Here is a 19,686-nt window from a genome sequence, read left to right as displayed (position 1 = left end):
TCGTTCTTTCTGTCGGCCATTTCCGAGTTGCTTTGAACCTCAATTTGAAAGCGAGACTAAGTGCAAATTTTTTTACCATGAAAATTAGTTTTCATTCATATGAGCATACAAAACTAATTTCTCATGAAAAGCTTTGTTCTTGGCCTTGCTTTCATAACGAGGTTTACAACAACTCGGAAAAGGCCTATTCTGACTCATCTGTGGTGGCCTGATAAAGGAAGAAAGATACATTCTTGGGCGTTCACGGTCTGTACCATGAAACTTAAAAACTATTCAATTCTCGTTGTTTTGTAGATAATGGCAAAGAAATGTACCAGACTTTGTGACAAATGTACGGAGGCTTTGTTTTGATCCATTCTTGTTTTCATCGTCGTTGTAGCTGGTTTGAGGGGTTTACACGGTTAAAAACCGATATTGGTCATTAACATCACACATTTTAGTATAACAGTATTTATTCAGTTTTATTTAAGAATGTCTTTGAAAAGGTATGGTATTTCTTTTTACATGTATAAAACTGTACACATAAATAGTGTTGGCTCTCGCTCCGTTTTTCCTGATAAATCCAAACAACTTGGGTCAGGGAGAACCCTAATAAATATTAAATATATTATTATTATTTACATCTAAGTTCAAATAAGTCGCGATTAATTGGGGAAATTATTTTCACTGCGAGAAAAATCGTTTCTAGAACGTATTTCCACAAAGTTTTCAACCTTTCAGCTATCTCAGGTAAGGTCAGTCCTTTGAGCCTCAAGATTAAAAAATATGTACCTACAGTTTTCCGTCCTTTTAAACATCAGTAAATAAATAAGTGTACAGCTTCCAGAACGAAGAAAATTATCTTCTTTTTCGCACTGACTACATAAGTTAATCTACTGACACAACCACCATTTATATCGGGTTTAACAGCTCCACTAGTTTCCAGGGTTTTACCAAGCTAAACCCTGTAAAACAAAATAAACCTTCAGTATTAATTCTCAGAGAGGAAAGGATCACTTTTGGGGTTTTAATTCAAGAACTCTACTAGAACTCATTTCGAATCACTTGAAATGTTGACTGTCTAATTACATTCACGAACGCGAAGGCACATACATCCCCTAATAAGGTCATTAACTTCTGCGCACGCCCGCAGCCTGTTTTGTCGGTCGCACAGCCACACCGCTCACTGAGAGTTCGTCCACAGACTTGGTACCAGTCCTTGGCGGGTTTTTTCGTGGCTTGAGCCTCGGAGTAGACTGGGCGGAATCGGAACCGCTGATTTCAGGTGGCCCGCGGTATCTCTTTTGAATGGTGTGTCCCTTGCCGTAATTAACTCCGTATTGATGGACGGTCGAGGGTGGAGTCACGTTTGTCCAAAAAGTTTGCAGTTCTCCTGAAAAAAAGTAAGAAAAAGATGCTTGTTGTAATGATAGATATAATAATGTCTAGTTATGAGTTACCGTAATTCCTTTAATTAACGCAGGATTTAGAATTCACCAAAATCGCACCAATATTGGCCGGTTAAAATTTTCGCGAGTACACGGCAAGCCCCTCAACGAGTATACCCTTCCCTCAAATCTAACACGCAGAAATCCCTCTCACCACCTCACTCCGTTTGAATGTAAGACGTACGGGTTAGCCGTTAGCTGTTTGAAAATGTTCCATTAGTGTGTAACGCAATCAATGTTGAAACGCAAAATTCCCGCGTCCAACAACAAATTTTATCAAGTCGTCGCTAAACAGCTACCATAGCCTGCAAGCAAGCTCTCCAATTGAGGTCTCACGCGAGACATGTATTTGAGGCGCGGGTTGCGAGCAACGCAAACCACGAGAGGATTCTCCCGCCTTCGTCCCAATCCTCTTGCGGCTCGCTTCGCTCGCCGCTCGCACTATGTCCTTTCACGATAAGCTACCATAATACTGACCTCCCAGGGAATTACTTGCTGCAGACGACCCTGTTTTCACAGCAGCTTTCTTCCCGTCCTGCTCAGCGCCTTGTGTGGCTATGGGTTTACTGAGGCTTGTTCCTCTCGATCGCCGAGGTACGAACGGTTTTCGTCCTTCCGTGTTTTGTCCTCCATAAAGCCTCTTTCTCTGTGCCAATGCGGCAGCTGCCTTTTGTCTGGCTGCCTCTTGTAGTTCTTCCTTGCGCGTGCGTCGAGGTTTTACTGAGGAGACAGAGTCAGGATCCTTAAGATCTATACGGCGTGTGACAATTTACACGATGATGATATTCTTTCTTTATTCGCATTGTAAGGAAATGAAATGACTTGCCAGGATATATTGTACATGCCGAATCATTATCTGTTTTTAAGAGTAGACTTAAAATTTACTTGAATATTTATTGAATCAGTAGCCATCGATTTTATCTAGTTCTAGAAATTTTAAAATATTTTTGTAAGTTTTTAGTTAGGGAAATTGTTTTTATACAGGGTTAACCTCACGATTTTCCTAAACAGGATGTTTTTGTATTCGTGTTGAATGTTATGTTATGTTATGTTATGTCATGTCATGTCATGTCATGTCATGTCATGTTATGTTTATGGCAATTTTTAAATTGTTCTTCTTTCATTGGGTATTTAAACTGTGGGCGTTCCAAATGTCTCCTCAGACCCGTTCTAACTATATAAATATACTCGGAAAACGGTTGACTCCTACGCTTAGCATGAGATTTAGAGGCTCCGGGTCTGGAGTCTGTCCCTGGGTTACATTCTCAGGCATAAAAAAAGACTCACCTCTCAAGACCTTTCCCTCGTCAAGAGAAGCAGACCGTAATCTTTTAGGCGTCCTTTGAGGCGCCTTTTTCACCTTACTCCTCACAACCCCTTTCCTTTTGTCCACTGGTGCCGAGTCCTCCGAAGACACGTCTCCACCTCTCTTGTCAATCATTGACAAATCACTCAGACTCCGAGAAGCCTTCGTCGACAGGCTCTTGTCAGCTTCGACTTTCTGACCTGCGACTGTTTGTTCATGTCCACGCATGTCTGTCACAGAGTTGGACTTCGCAGGAAACTCGTCACCAGGATCCAAGCTACTTCTGCTAAGACTCTTTTCCAGGCCGACTCGACGGCGAGCGGCAATTTCGGCAATTTTTCTCGTCCTGGCGAATACAGGGCTGGCTGGAGAGGCGGGCTTCACTTCTTCGTGTACTTCTTCAGTCACGGATGACACCGTTGGTGTGCTGCGTTCACTTTCACCATCGTCGGTTAAACTGTTAAGCTTTTTTGTTTTCTTCGGCGTAGGAAGCGGCGCCGGGGAACTAAAAATTTAAAAAAATACAGATTTCAGTTTGGATAAAGTAACATCAAGTCGTGTCAAACTCTTCTACACTTTGCATTGCACTCGCAATAGCTTCAAAGTTCAAAACCAAAGAAAAATTCTTAAACAGTCGAGAACGAAGAGTACCTTAAGGAATTGAATGGTTAAACGTAGGGATTTCACTCAGAACCACTTTGTACAACATGTTTTTCTCATGAAAAAAGACGATTCTGATTCACATTTCCTCAAGGAAACTTGTACGAAACACAAGAAATGTAATTCAGAGAATTTACAGCCTAATCCGTTACACGAGAATCTCACCTGGAATCCGCAATGAATACGTCATCTGACATGTGCGCCGAAGGTGTGGCACGTGACATCTTCACTGGTGAGTTCTGAAGTGACACCAGACGAGAGGGAGTCTCTTCACTCAAAGGGGACAGCTTGCTAAAGGTGACTAAAGCATAGAAGAAGAGAGAGAACAAATTAACCCAAGTTCTCAGGAATTCTGCAAAATGGTCTTGCACCGAGAGCAATTACCTCTCTTACGCTCTTTTCGACAGATTATAACCTTTATTCTCATGACCTATATTTTTGAAAAAGTACAAAACTGTAATGAGAAATTCGACGCTGGTCACCATTGGGGTTCCAAGGGTTAGTTGATCCAATGCTACTCCATAAACTGATTCCCTTAATAATTAGATGCTGGTTACGAAGGTTGAAGCGAATGGCAAACTGAATTGATCGAAAAATTATCGGTATATTTAACTGTTGGCCATCTAGGTTCTAAAACTGTTAAAAATGTCAGCCGCGGACAACAAAGCAAGCTTACATAATCTCTCTCGTGCCGTGGGCATCATCCGTCGATTTAATCCTGCTAGAAGTGAGGCCTGGAATAGAAATAAACTTTATTAGCACGATCGGGGACATAGTTGAAAGTCACTTGAATTTCCAGGATCCTATAGTTTCAATTCTATGAAAATGAGAAGTGATCATCGCAGTGAATTTTCCAATTTATGCAATTGGAGATTAGAAGCCTGAAAAAAAAAATTTCAGGCTTCAACGGGATCCCGTTGAAGCCTGAATTTTTTTTTTTTTCAGGCTTCTAATTTCCAATTGCATAAATTGGAAAATTCACTGCGATGATCACTTCTCACTTTCATCTACATCCGCAGTTCATATATGAATCATTTCATATACTTTACATAGTTTCAATTCTAGTTGCGTCGCCGAAAATTAGCCGCTCGGTAACTTCAGGAGTTTACATGTACTGGTGGCTGTGGCTTCTTTGCTAACAACTCGGCCCGTGAATAACAGGAAGTTAACGTGTACTTTGAAGACCCTGCCCTGGGGACCAAAGAGAACTCACTTTATAGTGCCAATAGGTGCAAAGGACCAGCAAGTTACGAGAACTTAAATAAATAGGGCTAAGGGCACCCCTTAACTAATGACAGCTTCCAGTGGTGATTTTTGTGAATTTTTCTTGGCATCGCACTTCGGGAATATGCAAAATAAGTGTCGTGCTTTGAAGTTTTCTGATTCAGTGAATTCCTCTGTATTAACCCCCTTTTCACTTCCAAAAAGGCTCAACCTCAAAAAAGCGGTCGAAATTTTTCTGAAATCATTTTTTTTTCTAAATATTGTACAGTCGAACCTGTACATAACGGCCCTGTATTAAGCGGCTACCCCCTATTAAGCCGCCAGTTTTTAAAGTCCCGATTGTTTGCTCATACAAACGCTGTATTTGTTACCTGTATTAGGCGGCCACTTCTATTAAGCGGCCGCGGCCACCCTGTAGCAGTCCTATGTTTGTCTTTCTTTGTTATTTTTACCTGTATTAAGCGGCCACCCTTGAATGGAAACTAAGCCATATGTTATTTTATGCGGTGTTTTATTGTGTTTAAAATGCGATCCAGCATCACTATATAAAAGAAATAACATGAACAAAGCTACTGTAAGCTGATACTCGGCCGTTTAATATAGTTAACGCTTTTCAGATGTCCGCAATGTGCTGAAGTATAGTACCATATCACGAACGCTGAAAAAAAGTTTGTTTTGAATATGCTTCACTCTTTAGCAAGAAATTCCTCTTTAATTAACTTGTTCTGCTGCCATGTGACATTGAACATTGAGCGTAACAACTATGAAATGACGGAATGAGATATTTTGTTGTGAACTGTAAGTCATAGAAACAGAGCACTGTATACTGTAGGAGATTAGAGGACAATTTATTGTATAGTACTTTTATACAATGTTACGTATATTCTACCGTTAAGTTTCAAGTTGGCACTGAACTTTGTTTAAAGTATTGATCACGTGAAAGACTGATGATTGTCCTATTGTTTCCTTGCATGAAGTGTTTTTGTATGATACGCCATTAAAATTGACATTAGACCACGCCCAGTGAGTATTTTTAGTGATCCTGTATTAAGCGGCCAGTTACTCAAGTCCCGAGGGTGGCCGTTATATACAGGTTCGACTGTAGCTTCATTTGAATGGTCACACTTCAAAAGTTTGTCCACAGCCTCCAAAGTTAGCAAAACTTGCTCCATTAAGGGATAAAGTGAACGCTGACGACAGAAAACTTTAGCTTGAAGGAAGTGACAAAATTTCTTATTAAAATAAAACGTGACGTTTCACCTTTTGGAGATTGCTGAGAGAAGCCTGTTTGTTTTCTTCTGAACCCACGGTGTTCTCACGCTGATCGAAGTCAGCTGACTGCTCCATGTAAACTTCATAAAGCGCGTCAAGTTCAGCGGAACACTGAACTCCTGAATCTAAAAAGGAAACCATTGAAATGTTTGTAAAAAAAATAAAAATCTTTCTTCCTCGCTCCTTCCAAAAAATAGAAAAACAATGCATTCTATTTATTCTCCAATATCATGGTTTGATTTAAGTAAACACATGTTACAAGAAAGATAAAAACAATAAAGCGTGCGAATTTAACCTGCAAGGGAATAATAATCGATTGGAGAAAAACTGCTCTCGCTGTTATATGTCTCAAGTTTATACTGTAGTTTCTCACGTATTCACAAGGTTCTGTGAAGACTGCTAGAGGAATTTTTATAGTCTTAAAAGGCAGCATACATTTGAACAGGGATTCAACAGTTCTCTATGAGTTCAGGCTTTCACAACATGCCAAAAAAAAAAAATAAATAAACGCAGATTAGACGCCACCATCTCTAGCGTCATCGTGTTTAACGAAACAAGGTGTGATTTGACATTTCCCGCGCTTTCCAATGAAGCAGGCCGAAAGAAAGACAAGCTCCATAGCTATCAAATTTAGTACCTTACCAGCTGCAATGACAGCAATAAGCTTGTACTTAATTTTACAACAATCGTCCTTTTTTTTTTAAGAGCGGTCTCAAATGCTCAGTATTGAGTGACAGACCAATACACGGTAAATAAATATATAAATAAATAAAAACTTGCAGACATACCGTTAATCACCGTTCGTTGCATTTGAATTATTTCATCGCACAATCTCTGCCTGGACTCAAACTTATTCATCTCCAAGTCCTTCTGCCGCAGCAAGTTCTCTCTGAGTAGAGAGTTTGACTGCAACTCCGCATTCGTAATTTCCAACTCGTGAACCTTGCACAGCAATCCCAAAATTTCTCGATTTTCCTCGCTGCTTATTTTCTTAGGTAAAAGTTCCTCCAAAGCTTCCACTTCCTTTCTTGTCTGTTGCAACTTTCCCTGCAGGTCAGCTTTGAGGTCTGAGGTGCGTTTCTCTTCTGCAATTAGTGTGCTAATTTCCTCGCGCGCAAAAACGACTTCCTCGGGTTCTACAATCCCTGCACTTTCATCGTTGCTTGATTCCGACTCTTTGTTCTTCTCAGTGTCCAAGTCTTTGCTTTCAACATCTTCTAAGCTATCCGATTTTGACAATGATGTGCTTTCTCGGTCATTTTTGCCGAGTTCATTTTCTTCTTGTGTCGCCGATAAATCATTAGTTTTCTCTTTTTCTTCGCCATCAGAATCTTCGGTCTTCTCAGAGCAGCTTTTGGTGGCTTTGCGTACACCTCTCCTGGCTTTTTCTTGTTCCCACCTTAAATAACAGAATTACATAGAGCAGTGTTGCAAAACCAAATCCAAACTAATCAATCTAACCAATCAGAACAGAGTTAAACAGCGCAATGAACCAATCAGAACTCCGAAGCACGTACATGTAACCGGCGCCAAGCGCGGGAAAATGAATGGAGCAAGTCAGGATTGATCTTGCTTTTGTTTCTCATTGGTTGAGAAAGTGGCGCAAGTTTTGACTAACCAATCACAGAGCATACAAAAGAAAACCGCTCTAAAATGAATAAAATAGTTACAAAGACAAAGTTTAACATCGCAAAAACGTTTTTTTGAGTAGACCGTCATAAACTTACTCATCAATCACTAGCATGTATCTATTCATATCCAGCGAAATCTGCATGGCTGTGTCCTCCAGTTCAATGAGTTTGCGCCTGAAACAAAAATAGTTTCATGTTAAGAATTCTTTCCGGTACCCGCGAGTCATCCATGAAAGGGGCGCCCGTTTAAAAGCAGCAGGGGTGAGCTTTGTACCTTTCAGAAGGGTTAACATGCGTGGTATGGTTCAGTACCACTAGGGTGCTTTAATGCAAGATATATCCTTACAAGGTTTTGAGTGTTCTGCTACAAGGAGAATACAATGTAGACGTACGACACAAAGAAACCTCTTTTCAGAAGGAATTGCTATCTCCAAGTGGTGAAAAAATGAATTCTAGCCACATCTATAAAATCATAGTCGGTTCCATTTTAAAAGTTCTTTACAAAGCTACAATGACTCCATGTACGTGTTATTTTATAAGCGGCGCTTCCCCGCCGGCCTCTCCAACCATCACTTTAATTTCGATACCAAATTTGAATCACTGAACAAGTCAGTGCAAAGAAAACCTTGACGATCGTAGGCTTTTTCACAAGGCCTCTTAGTAAAGTATCGCTTCTTAATTTAAGGGCGAGATGCTTTCCACCAATTCTTGCTCATCCTGTTGTAAACAGAGTTTTAAAAACTGATATCTTGGTCACTCACGCTAACTCAAAATTTAACCTTCGATAGCACAAACGTTTTGCTAACGCAAACAGTTTTGCGCTTTGCGTTTTGCATTTACCATCAAGTATGGTGTCACCAAAAAGAGTGTCTCATCCATCACTTTCGCACACATTTGAAAACGCAATTCTACTAAATCCGTATAAGTCCGCGTGGAGGCAAGTTGAAACGGAAAGAAAGCAGGACAATCTCCCGAGCGGCGCGTGCAGCGCGCGCGCGATTCTCCTCCTCCCTTCTTGTTGAATCCGTATTAGAATAGCAAGGGTGCGTGCAGCGCGCGCACGATTCCCCTTCTCCCTTCTCCATTCTAGCGCCTGTCACAGGCTAAATCCGTGTTAGAATAGCAAGCGCGCGTGTAGCGAGCGCGATTCCCCTCCTCCCTTCTCGCGACTGCCACAGGTCAAAATCTGTATCAGAATAGCGAGGGCGCGTGTAGCGCGCGCGATTCCCCTCCTCCCTTCTCGTTTCTAGCGCCTACTCACCTGATGTCCATCTGCTCTTTGAATGTGCCAACAAGCTGGTCTCGTAGTCTGTTCATTTCCTCTGGATTCTTATCTTTGTGCTTCTCTTTCGCTGGTGAGAGATCATGTGCAAACATTAAGTACTGCAACTTTACAACACAATCAATTACTTGGTTATAATTACTAGGGTATTCTTTATGAAAAGATGTGAGTAATTTTGAAATCTATCTCTGATTCCTCTGACTCAGCAAGTTTGTCTCAAGCATTTCTAGTTATTACAACACGTCATAGATATTGTCAGAACTTACTTGAGTTGCCATCAGAATCTGTGTCATGCTCAGAAATTTTCAGCTTTAAACGAAAGATTTCCTTTCTTAAATCAGCAATGATGTTGGTGTACTGTGCGATGTGGTACGACACACTAAACTGATTGGGCTTGATCTGGAGAGACAAAATAAAATAATCAATATAAATTTATGTAGTTACAATGTAAAAAGTAAGAGCAGAAAGACACCTTGGTGCAAGAATCCATTTAAATAAGTTCAAAAATAAAACGAATTGATTTCTTTGAAAACTTTCCGTCCAAATGCTCACGGTAAGGTGATCTTTGATCACTAACTTTTTATTAAGGGCAGTTCCCTTTTAACAGCGAAAATAAGTTCTTCACACTGGCTCTGGAAACTCACACACGGTCCCAAAAGTTTTGTGGTCTGATCGGTCCGAAAAACTTCGCGCGTTTTATAGTTATGTGGGAAAAGCAGATCTTAGCATTTTCCTTGGCTACTGAAATCCTAAAAGAAAATTGGAGGGAGCCATGCATTTTTCAGAGTTTCAATTTGAGGGGAAATGTCACCCACTTCTTTGTATTTTAATTCCTTTTTTTTTTTTTAATTTCGTTGCTTAATTATCAGTGAAAAATGTGTGGTTACCCTCTAATTTCCTTTCAAATGTCTCATGAAATTAGTTGAGAAATTGCGGAAATGTTTGGCAACCATTGGCCCAACATTAACAAAGTAGTCATTGAAATGATTAGCAATATCGTATTGGTCAGCTTGGTAGGCCTTTTCAGCGTTTTTGAATAGCCCTTGTTAAGATACACTGTAGCAGTAGTCCTTGTTAAGATTTGCTTTTCCTGCATAGCCTTTAACCTTCGCATTTGGAGGTACCATCCTTAAGGTATCACTTAGTGATCGTTCTTTCACATGTGCTCTTCCATTACAAATCTTAAATAACAAGACCTTCTCTTTTAGTGACCCTTTATTCATGATGTCAATTTTTATTTTCTACTAAACGTTTCTCCAAGGTAACTTTTCTCCTGGCATAATTTTGACTAATAACTTTTAAGTAATTAAAAAAAGGATGTCTCATCGCACTTTAATAGTAGGGTGGGTTGAAAGAGAAAACGGTTTCCAATACATTATTTTAAATGGAGAAATCATTCAAACAACTATTATTCAAAGACAGCGGTCACTTACATTAGTTTTGATATTCTTGGCTCTGTCAGCATACAAAAGAGTGTTGCGAGTTTCCTCAAATGAGCCACTTGCAGGGCTTGCATGGGCAATCATTACTGTTTTGCAGTTACCACCCAAAGAGTCCTATGCAACAACAAAAGCTGATATAAGAATACATGTTGAAAAAATCGTAAAAGCTCTATACCCCACTTGGGAGCCTGTTCACAGGCTAATAGATTACTAAAAACAAGAGCAACTGGCGGTATCAACATTTTGGATTTAACGATCCTGTGGACCTCAAGGTACACACATCCTTACCTTCAACAGTCTGGTCAGTTTGCTGTCCCTGTAATTAATATAATGGCCACGATTTTCACCTGAAACACAATAAAAAAGGTGACAAATTATTAGCTTTACTGCTACGAAAACAGGCAGTTGGCAGTGACAGTCATGTCCCATTAATTTTTCTTCCCACACCCCGGTGGGTGAGAAGGCTGCTGCTCATAAACAAGTAATTCCACACTTTCAGCCCCCACCCCCCCCCCCCCCTCACACACACATGCATCCACCCTTGTGGTTGCAGGAAATATTCAAAACAATCCAATGGGGTATATGGAAGTTCCAAGCAGGGGTGGGGGGGGGGGTACAAAATTTAAAAATTTTCAAGGAAAGTATGAAGCTAAACTGAAATTCCCTGAGGAATGCCTCTGTGGGGGGGTATGGATATCTTCATTGTAAAATTCACTCACTCAATGCATTGATGCAGTTTCCAAGTGCAAGCAAGGATCTGTTGATGTGGGCTCCTTCTATCATTCTTTTCCCGCGATTCTAGAGATAAAAAAAGTTTCAGCTGTGGTAAACTGTCTTGGTTCAACATTTACTTTGCTCGTTATTAGCTGCTTTCAGTTTAACAAAGTAATTAAAAAAAAAAAAAGAAACTGGCCAATAAAATCTGATACATGTAACAGCAGGAGATACCAGAACACAGTGTACAGGTGTGAAAACAGCACAACAATCCGGAGTAAGGGGGAGGAGCAATATCCCTGCCTTACACAGTTCTCGCATTATTGCAGAATCTAAAGGGGAGTTTCACGAAAGTTATAAAAATGGTGTAAAAAAGTTGCCAAAATTAAAAAGATTCCAGAACTTTTGTCAAGTGGCACAGCACTGTCAGAGGGAACAATGTTTGTATTAAGGTACTGCTGATAAGATTTACCATCTTGTTAACTGATCAGCATCTAACGTCACAATGCTCTCACCAATACAGAAAACAAAAGAACAAGGGAAGCCACCAGACTTGACAGTATCTTACATGTAACTGGTATTTTAGGAATAAATAGACATTAGTGGGGAGAATTTGCATGTTGATAACAGGCGAAATGACCTGAACAGAAGACCCCAGTCACATACCTTAGTCTGTGCAGCTCTCTCTGATCCAGCCAAATCAATCATGAAGAGCTTTCCAACTCTGAATTCCTCAATTGTGTTTTTCACACGACTCTTCTGAGTAACTGTCACCTATTGTAAAGATTAATTTTGTTGATTACTCTCACAAATAAAACAATAAATACTGGTCAATAAATAATGGCAACATGCTTGCAATCAAAATATATGTTAGAAGTGAACACTTTGGCACCCTGTGTGTAGTGAGTCATGGAAAATATACACAATTTTGTAAAATTATGTTATGAAAGGAACATTGCTTGATGATGACCATTTCTATTTATTTCTACCTTTTTCTAGGTACACTGTAATAATTGTTTTCTATAAGTTCCATCAATAACACCAACAATGTCTCAAATCTCTTTGCCTTTGTTAAAAGGTGCATCCCACGAAAGCACTAACTTAGTAACAATATAGTATACAGTTATCACCGAATTCACAGTTGTTATTGCCAGTGAAACTTCAATGAATTAACCATTCCTGAGATCACTAGTTAAACTTTCATAGACCTGATCTGAGGAAGGACATTAGATTTCTAAACGCTGGAACAGTCTCCACTTGCAGAATGCAGCTCACTGGCAGTTTATCAAAGCCAGACTTAAACTTCTCACCTGGAGAATGGCATGAGATCTTGAAGATGTTTTGTTGGCAGCTGTTGGTTCAGAGGTTCTTTGTTTATTTCCCATCACAAGCAAATCCATCACCTACACACAACAAGTTTCAAAAGAACAGTGTGATACAAAAGATTCAAAAGTAAGGAAAGGAATAATGGTAAATGAAAATAAGAAAAAAATATTATTATAAAAGGTTCCAGCCTACATGTAGTGTTCAGTGTTTAGCAGTAAGTTTGGTGTGTTCAGAGAGGGACAAAATACAGGGCTGACAGCACAACCACCTTATGTCAAATTTTAGGCCAATTTTTCATTTTGCTCAAAAGTATCTGAATTTTTTAATGTGGCCTTCAATTACAGTGTAGGTCTGAGAACATTGCTCTGTGTTGCTTTTCACCGATTTATGCTTAGTTTTTGAGAAAAACAAGGCTTAAAAATTGAGCCAGCAAAACAAACGCAAAGAAAGCAGCTTATAAAACAACAGATGTTTTGGAGTGAAAAACAAAAAAACCACAGAGCTATGTTTTTCTTGGGCTCTACCCAGAAATCCAAACCCTTACCCTTTTATAGGAACAGAAAAGATAACCCTTTCAAATACCTTCCACAGAAAATGATACCCTTTTTAATATCTTTAGTTGGTCTGTTTAAGATATGTTGATACCTAAATGGCAGTTTCCCTACTCTTTTCTATACTTCTGCTTGTGAAATCCCTCCCCTTTTATATAACTCCAGCCTGAATAAGGTATCCCTTCTGGGCAAATTGTCCCTGTACAGTTCATTAGAAGGAGTACCTTCTATCCCCCCCCCCCTCCCCACCCAGTTACCTGTAGATGTTAGACACATGACAAGAAAGATGGTACTCAAACTTCACAATGAACAATGATTAACTTTAGTCAATGCAGAGGTAAATTCAATACAGAATACGCAATGTCCTACCTCGCTAGTTTTCTTGGCTTGCACTTCAGAGATTCCAGAAACAACCACGCCTTTGCTGTCTTCTCGCAACTCAAGGAATCCAGAGGAAGGGTTTAACAAGTCACGAATCATTTCATTGTAGATCTGTCACAAGAAAACAAACATCAACAAACATTAAAATGATTTAAGGTACGCATGAAACATTTTCATAATTCACCCATAAATATCAGCCACTGTGATTGCAGAATAGTCAGTCCTCTGTCAGTCTGCAACTATTCTAACTCTTACTTTACTTTAACCAACTTGATTCAGCAAGTGTAGCAATTTCCCCTCGAGACCCTTTCCATTACATTCCAATGACAAAAAAAGTTGTTACTAAGACCTTTGGAGTGTTAGCTTATTTACCTACATATATGAGCTACATGTACATACGGTAGGTATGTGAAGCACTAACAAAAGGTATGGTTGCCCTATTTTGGTCTGAAATAGGGTATGGATTTTTAACCATTTTGGTCTAAAAGTCTGAAAAAGGGTATGAACTTTAGAGACCAGGTTTGGAAAAGCAGTACTGAAAATTAAATATTTTGCTCTGAAATAGGTCAGGTTTGGAGAACCAAGCTGCACACCCCACCAAAAACTCTGAGGAGTGCCACCTCCAGATGGAAGTTAAACCATGTGGCCTTTGCCGGTATGTTATGACTGTTTACTTACCTCTAAGTAAGACATTGACACTTTGTATTTCACGTCTTCCTTGGTTTTGTCCATCTCATAGAACAGATCATTCAAGGTGCGTGCCATTATACCAGGTTCTCTGTCTGTACCCAGCATGGTGAATGTCTTCCCAGCTCCTAAAAATGCAAACAGCATATTAGGGCCATAGAATGGTAAAATCCCAAGAATCGCACATGGATTTGAGACGAATCTATATGCAAAAACTCTCCAATTTGTTCCTCCCAAGATTTTGCCTTTCTTCCAAAAAAAAATTTATCACAAAGACCATTCTTCCATCCAGCTATTCAGTTGTATATTATGGTCATAAGAGAGATGTACATACCTCTTCATAACCAAGTTTGAGGTCTGTGCTGTAAGTTACCGACCGATCGAGCTTTTGCCCGTTCATGCTTGGGCCATAAATCAACAGTAAAAACGAGGATCTGTAACTTACATGACTTTTGTACAGTACGGACCGAGAAAATGAGGTTAGTAAGATATTTATTATATCTTTGAGGTTAAACTTTCAAATAGAGCTGGCCATAGTGTGAAATACGGCCTGCAAAATTGACCAATCATACCGCATGTACTAACTGAGAGAGATTATAATAACGTGTGTTATTACCAGTAGCACCATAAGCAAACACTGTCGCATTGTATCCAGTAATGACATTTTCTATCAGAGGTTTTGTCACTTTTGTGTATACATCAGCCTATGGAAATAAATAACAATTTGAGAGTTCTATCTCCAACCTCCGGAGAAATTGCCCCCTGCAACCAGGGAAGTTCTTAAGCCTGAAAGGCCCAAATACCAGAACAACCTCCCGCCCCCACCCCCAAGAGAGCTTGCTCGCAGGCTACCTGGAACAGACTTGGTTTTAGAGCAAAACTGATGAACAATTCATGTCTGGATTCGCTCTGACAAAGGGCTTATACTCGAAACGTCATCAGTCAGATCTCTTTACGATGGACAAATATTTACCTTTAGTTATCAACTCTGTTGATAAAACGAGATATTCATTTTTACTCCCCACCAATGCAGCCTGCCTAACTAAATCCTAACTGTTCACCACCTTAACTACCACATTATCTTTTTAACACACCCTCTCCCTATAAGTCCTCTTCAAGAAAGACATTATTCAATGGAAAGTTGTATGTGATATTATGACTTGGGCTTTATTTTTCTGAGCCTTTTAAATACAAATTTAAAACTGACGAGTACAAAAATATTGTTAAAAGTATGATATTTTTCTGTCTTAATTTTTGTACTCCTTTCAGTTCGTATTTCAGCTGCCAGGAAGTAAACTTGAATCTGCCTTTAAAATGAATTTAAAATCAGCAATTAACAGTTTTTACGCTCTAACTATCTAACTGACCTGGTTGGAGTTGGGACCAAATGCACAATCAAAGATGTACTGTTTTTCTCTGGATCTGTTTGCCCTTAGAACGTCATCTTGGTCTTCATTGGGATCCTTCAAAACTACCAGCTGAAATTTAGAAAACAGAAGTCAACATTAAACGAGAGGTTCTGCTCTAAAACGTTTAGTTCTTCCTTCATTTCACCGAGCTGAGCCAACTGTTACACCTCAGTGTTGATGGAGCACTGCAAGGTCATGGATTTGAATCCCATTCAAGACAATTTTTTCAGGCCTTTCTTTCTTAACTGCAGAATTTGCTTTAAATACACAACTGCAATGATCATTCACTCATTAATTCTATCACCTGCAGGTTCAGTGATAAATTTTTTATATATTTCATGATCACTTTCATTGTGGTAACTGTTCATTACTTCAACGCAAGTGAAATAGAATTGGGCAGTAATGTACAGGTCTGATGATCTGTAATGTGTGAAACTGGATACTGAGTACAGTTTCAAACATGCTTCTTCAAAGATGAAAATGTACATAACTTTTACGTGGTAAAGCTGTAAAAAGAGGTTATTTATACAATGTACATGTATTCATGGACATTGGGATAATTTTATGAGTCAGGTGGCTTTTTCCAACCCTTCAACCCTTTAAAGTGAGAAAAATTTCCATGACTTTCCAGGTTTTCCATTACTCGTTAACGAACCCTGTAACTATCCTCGTTGGCCACACTGCATCTCTATCAATTTTCGATATTAGTGGTCCCATACACTGCATAGCCACTTCAGCCAAATTCTATTCCGACTTTGCAGTTTTACTGTGTAACCGCAAAACACTTCAATCAAACCTTGAAATATCACAGGGGGAGGGGTTGTCCCATTCATTGCAAAGCGGCATACCCACTTCAGCCAAACCTTGGAATATCATGAGGGGGGTGGGGGGGTGGCGGGTGTCCTGAGCAACTGTGTGTCAATGTATCCATCTTTTTCAGGTGTATACTTTGATCTGGTGGGGTATTCTGCATTTTACTCTCATATATGTACTATTTTATAGCCATGCATCTGTCGACCAATGAAACTCTAAACATAAGCTTAACTCAAACGTAGTTTACTCAGGGTTTGCCTACAAGTAGCTATTGTATCAGTATGCATTTGGTCCCCTGGATGAAAATACTCCTTAAAAGACTGAAGACGAAGTCCTCGCAATTTAGCATCTACATGCAGATATTTTAATAGCTTACTCACATTCTCGTCCAGCACATGCACGATTTCTGTGCAGTTTTTGTCATCGACTTCTGCAGCATTCAACGGCCTCACTCGAACAGCAACCTTTGACAAAAAAGCATACAGAAATGGATGAACGATCAACAGCTTTGAATATTTACACAAAGCTCAAAAGGGCACAATAGAAACTGAAATGAAAAGACGTGTAAATACAAGAATCGACACCAGCCAAGTCTTACAATTACAGATCCATTTCAGAGGCCGGCTTTTTGCTCGATATTAACGTTTAAGCTTACTTACCATCAAGTTTTGAGTGTTGTCTTTTTCCTTGTCCTTATCTGGCATGATGACTTCGCAGTTTACTCAGCAGATACTTGTCCTGAATACTAAGAAACGGTTGCGATACGCTGGCATATTCGCCAGCTCAAAACTCCCGCTAAGTCTGCTCGAAGCAAAGCCTTCGCTCATCATTTTCGAATTGGAATACTCGTGTCTGCGCGCGAAATAAACGCACATTGTCCGAACTACGTAAAATTTCTACATTTTGAGAGAAGAAAGGAGCAACAAACGCAAATATTACACTAGAATACGACCTTCTGTTTTCCTCTGTAGATATTGTCTTCTCTTCCGATTTCTATAAAAACTCTTCACACATTCCACTCAACCAATCACAGGCCAGATATGTTTATTTTCACACCTTGTGTGACATCACACAGTATTGACTCGTAGTCAAGGCGACAAGCCAATAATATAGTAATCAATCGGTGCAGCTGAAACTTGCTACGTGTCAACAACGACCTGTCGTCGATTAACGAGTTAGTTTCGCGGATTGTAGCTGTGCGTGCACTAGATTGTTATTTTTTAATCATGAAACCGAAGCGACAGATAAAAAGCAAGACAATTAGTCATTTTAATTACCTCCTTTTAGCTGTGGCTTGGCGCATTTATGATTAATTAATTAGCTAAACTAGTAGTAATCGAAGATTATAGTGCGTCGACTTAGGCCCTTAGGCACCATACTGGGTTGCATTAATCATGTTACAGATGTTAAGATTACAGGAACCTGTAAGTATAGTTGCAAAACATTAGGTTATTGTCTGGGAACAATTGTCAACAGCCGTTAGAAACGTTTTATGCTACCAGTCCCAGGTGTTTATAGGGCATCCTACCAAGGATGCGGCGGATATTTCAGAAAGAAAAGGATCTTACCTTGTCTTGTACTTTTCGTTTTGTAATTTTCGCAGCGAAACCACGAGGAACAGTACGAAACGCGCGCGGGACGTCAAGATGCTATTGTGACGTTTTTATAATGAACGGTGAAAGAAAAGTTCCTCGGAGATGCATGACATGACCACACTGACCATTTTTGACACCTTTTGATATTTATTTTTTTAACAATCACATCCGATACACAACCTCTTTTCTCGATTTCTCGCGCTTAACAACATGCATGTGCACAGAGGTAGGTTCTAAGTACGAAAAGCGGTTTTCTCCACACTGAGAAAGGGTTATATACCCGAAACGCGCGCGCGCGTGTGTTTTTTTTTTTTTTCAAAACATAAGTCGGCCTAAGTCGACGCACTAAAATCTTCGATTACTACTAGTCTACGAAATATTTCGCGTGTGTGTGTGTGAATGTGTGTTTTTTCAAAACATTATTAACATTATTTACCGCTGAACATTTACAGCGTTAGGCACTGGGTACGAAACGCGCTGGGCATGATGGACTGTCATATTCATTATGCTATTGTGACGGTGAGATTTTGCACAGACATATTTTCTCGTTTTTTTGCGCTGAGGAACACGCGCGCTGGGCATGATGGACAGTATTGGGACGACTCGATTAGGAAGCGTCTCCTTCGTCGACGCAACAAGTTTGTTCTCAGTTCTTTGAGGTAATACTCCAGACGGATGTTCAGCTCGTCAGGCATATCATTCACTGTCCTGGTGTGTATAAATTATTTGCAATTATGTAACTCTGCCGTTTCCAGTTAACACCAATGTTCGTCCAGTTTCTCGCCTGTTGCGAACTTCCAGCTGAAGTCGTAACATGAAAAACCCAGAAGGGGGTCCAAAATGGACCACCTCTTATTGAAATATAATAAAACGTGTTGTTTTTTGTTTTGCTGCCTGTGTGTGTTTGATTGTGTACTTGCTTTTTAACCTAAATGTATTAATAAATTGAATAAGATACGCCTAAAATCCTGATTTCAAAGTTGTAATTTTTTGAGGAACCTGTAGCTCGTATAGCCCCAATGGTTTCTTCTACGGGCATCCTTGCCACATGTTTCTCTCCCTTTTGTTATTTATTTATCTTTTATATTTTAATACATATTTATCTTGTAATGATGTGCAAGAAAAATGGCAAAAAAATAAACTGGACTGAACTGAAAACAACTGATAATAAGAAATGGGTCATCGAGAGAAGACCGGAAGAACCAAGAAAAGAAAAAACCCTCAAAGTAGCGGCTCAGAAGAGAGGAGAAGTTCAGATACTTAAATGGAAATTGTACCTGATCTTGTGCCCCCAAAGTTGCAGCTTAAAGACTCCTGTAAATATGTCGTACGTGCCGAATTCCTAATGGTCGCCCACAGGCACCCCAGCTTTACGCTGCGAAGGTTGATCCACTTGATCTTAGTAGTCACGTAATAGCGAAAACAGAACATTTTTTGGAAATGCTACATGTGAAGTCTAGGATCACAGCTGAGAGAACAAAAAATTTTCATAAAATACGTTTGCTAACTTCATTTTGCTAGTTCAGTACGGTGGAGCGAGAACGTGCTTCCAGTCCAAGGCAAAACAGGTGCAGGAACACCGGAACTGTATTCCCTGAGACAACTGGAAACTGAGTGTAATGAAATGTTTTATATCTTGCGATCTAGACTGCAAAACAGTCGTATTTTTTGCGAACACGAGCGACGGTCAATATTCGAACGAAAGGTCTGGAGCGAGGCTCGCGCGCTTCACACGCGAGGATCACGCTTACAGCGGTTCGCGCCTTCCGAAAACGACTGTTTTGAAGTCTAGTTGCGATCGGGCTCTTCTTTCGTTTCACTAACATTCCTCTCTTTTCCTGTTGAGAGGGCGGGAAGGACCTGATCGCAGGCTAAACATGTTCTGGTTAAAATATTTGGAAAATGTAATTTTCGATCAGCGGAGCAACTGTCTTCATTTCACATCCGACTTCACTGCTGTGTGTAC

The 19,686-nt window shown here is 39.8% G+C and overlaps 1 protein-coding gene across 1 annotated transcript; it reads right to left on the bottom strand.

The window, feature by feature from the left end:
- Positions 1-434: 434 nt before the first annotated feature.
- On the bottom strand, positions 435-17,213 carry LOC146487983 (kinesin-like protein KIF19). The gene is made up of 21 exons (XM_085125070.1): positions 16,785-17,213; positions 16,506-16,589; positions 15,271-15,381; positions 14,520-14,607; positions 13,895-14,031; positions 13,205-13,327; positions 12,269-12,361; positions 11,625-11,732; positions 10,964-11,042; positions 10,533-10,591; positions 10,236-10,358; positions 9,069-9,201; positions 8,782-8,872; positions 7,617-7,694; positions 6,678-7,288; positions 5,878-6,014; positions 4,070-4,127; positions 3,559-3,694; positions 2,715-3,238; positions 1,905-2,147; positions 435-1,372 (listed from the first exon to the last, which is right to left on the bottom strand). The coding sequence occupies exons 1-21, from the start codon at positions 16,827-16,829 to the stop codon at positions 1,110-1,112; spliced, it is 3,324 nt and encodes a 1,107-aa protein (XP_084981196.1). The 5' UTR covers positions 16,830-17,213; the 3' UTR covers positions 435-1,109.
- Between the last annotated feature and the right edge of the window lie 2,473 nt (positions 17,214-19,686).

Source organism: Pavona decussata, unplaced genomic scaffold (genome assembly GCF_977016875.1).
Source record: "Pavona decussata unplaced genomic scaffold, jaPavDecu1.1 SCAFFOLD_12, whole genome shotgun sequence".
NCBI classification, from domain to species: Eukaryota; Metazoa; Cnidaria; class Anthozoa; order Scleractinia; family Agariciidae; genus Pavona; species Pavona decussata.
The sequence above is the reverse complement of the archived record's forward strand: the minus strand, read 5'-3'. Positions and strand labels throughout refer to the sequence as shown.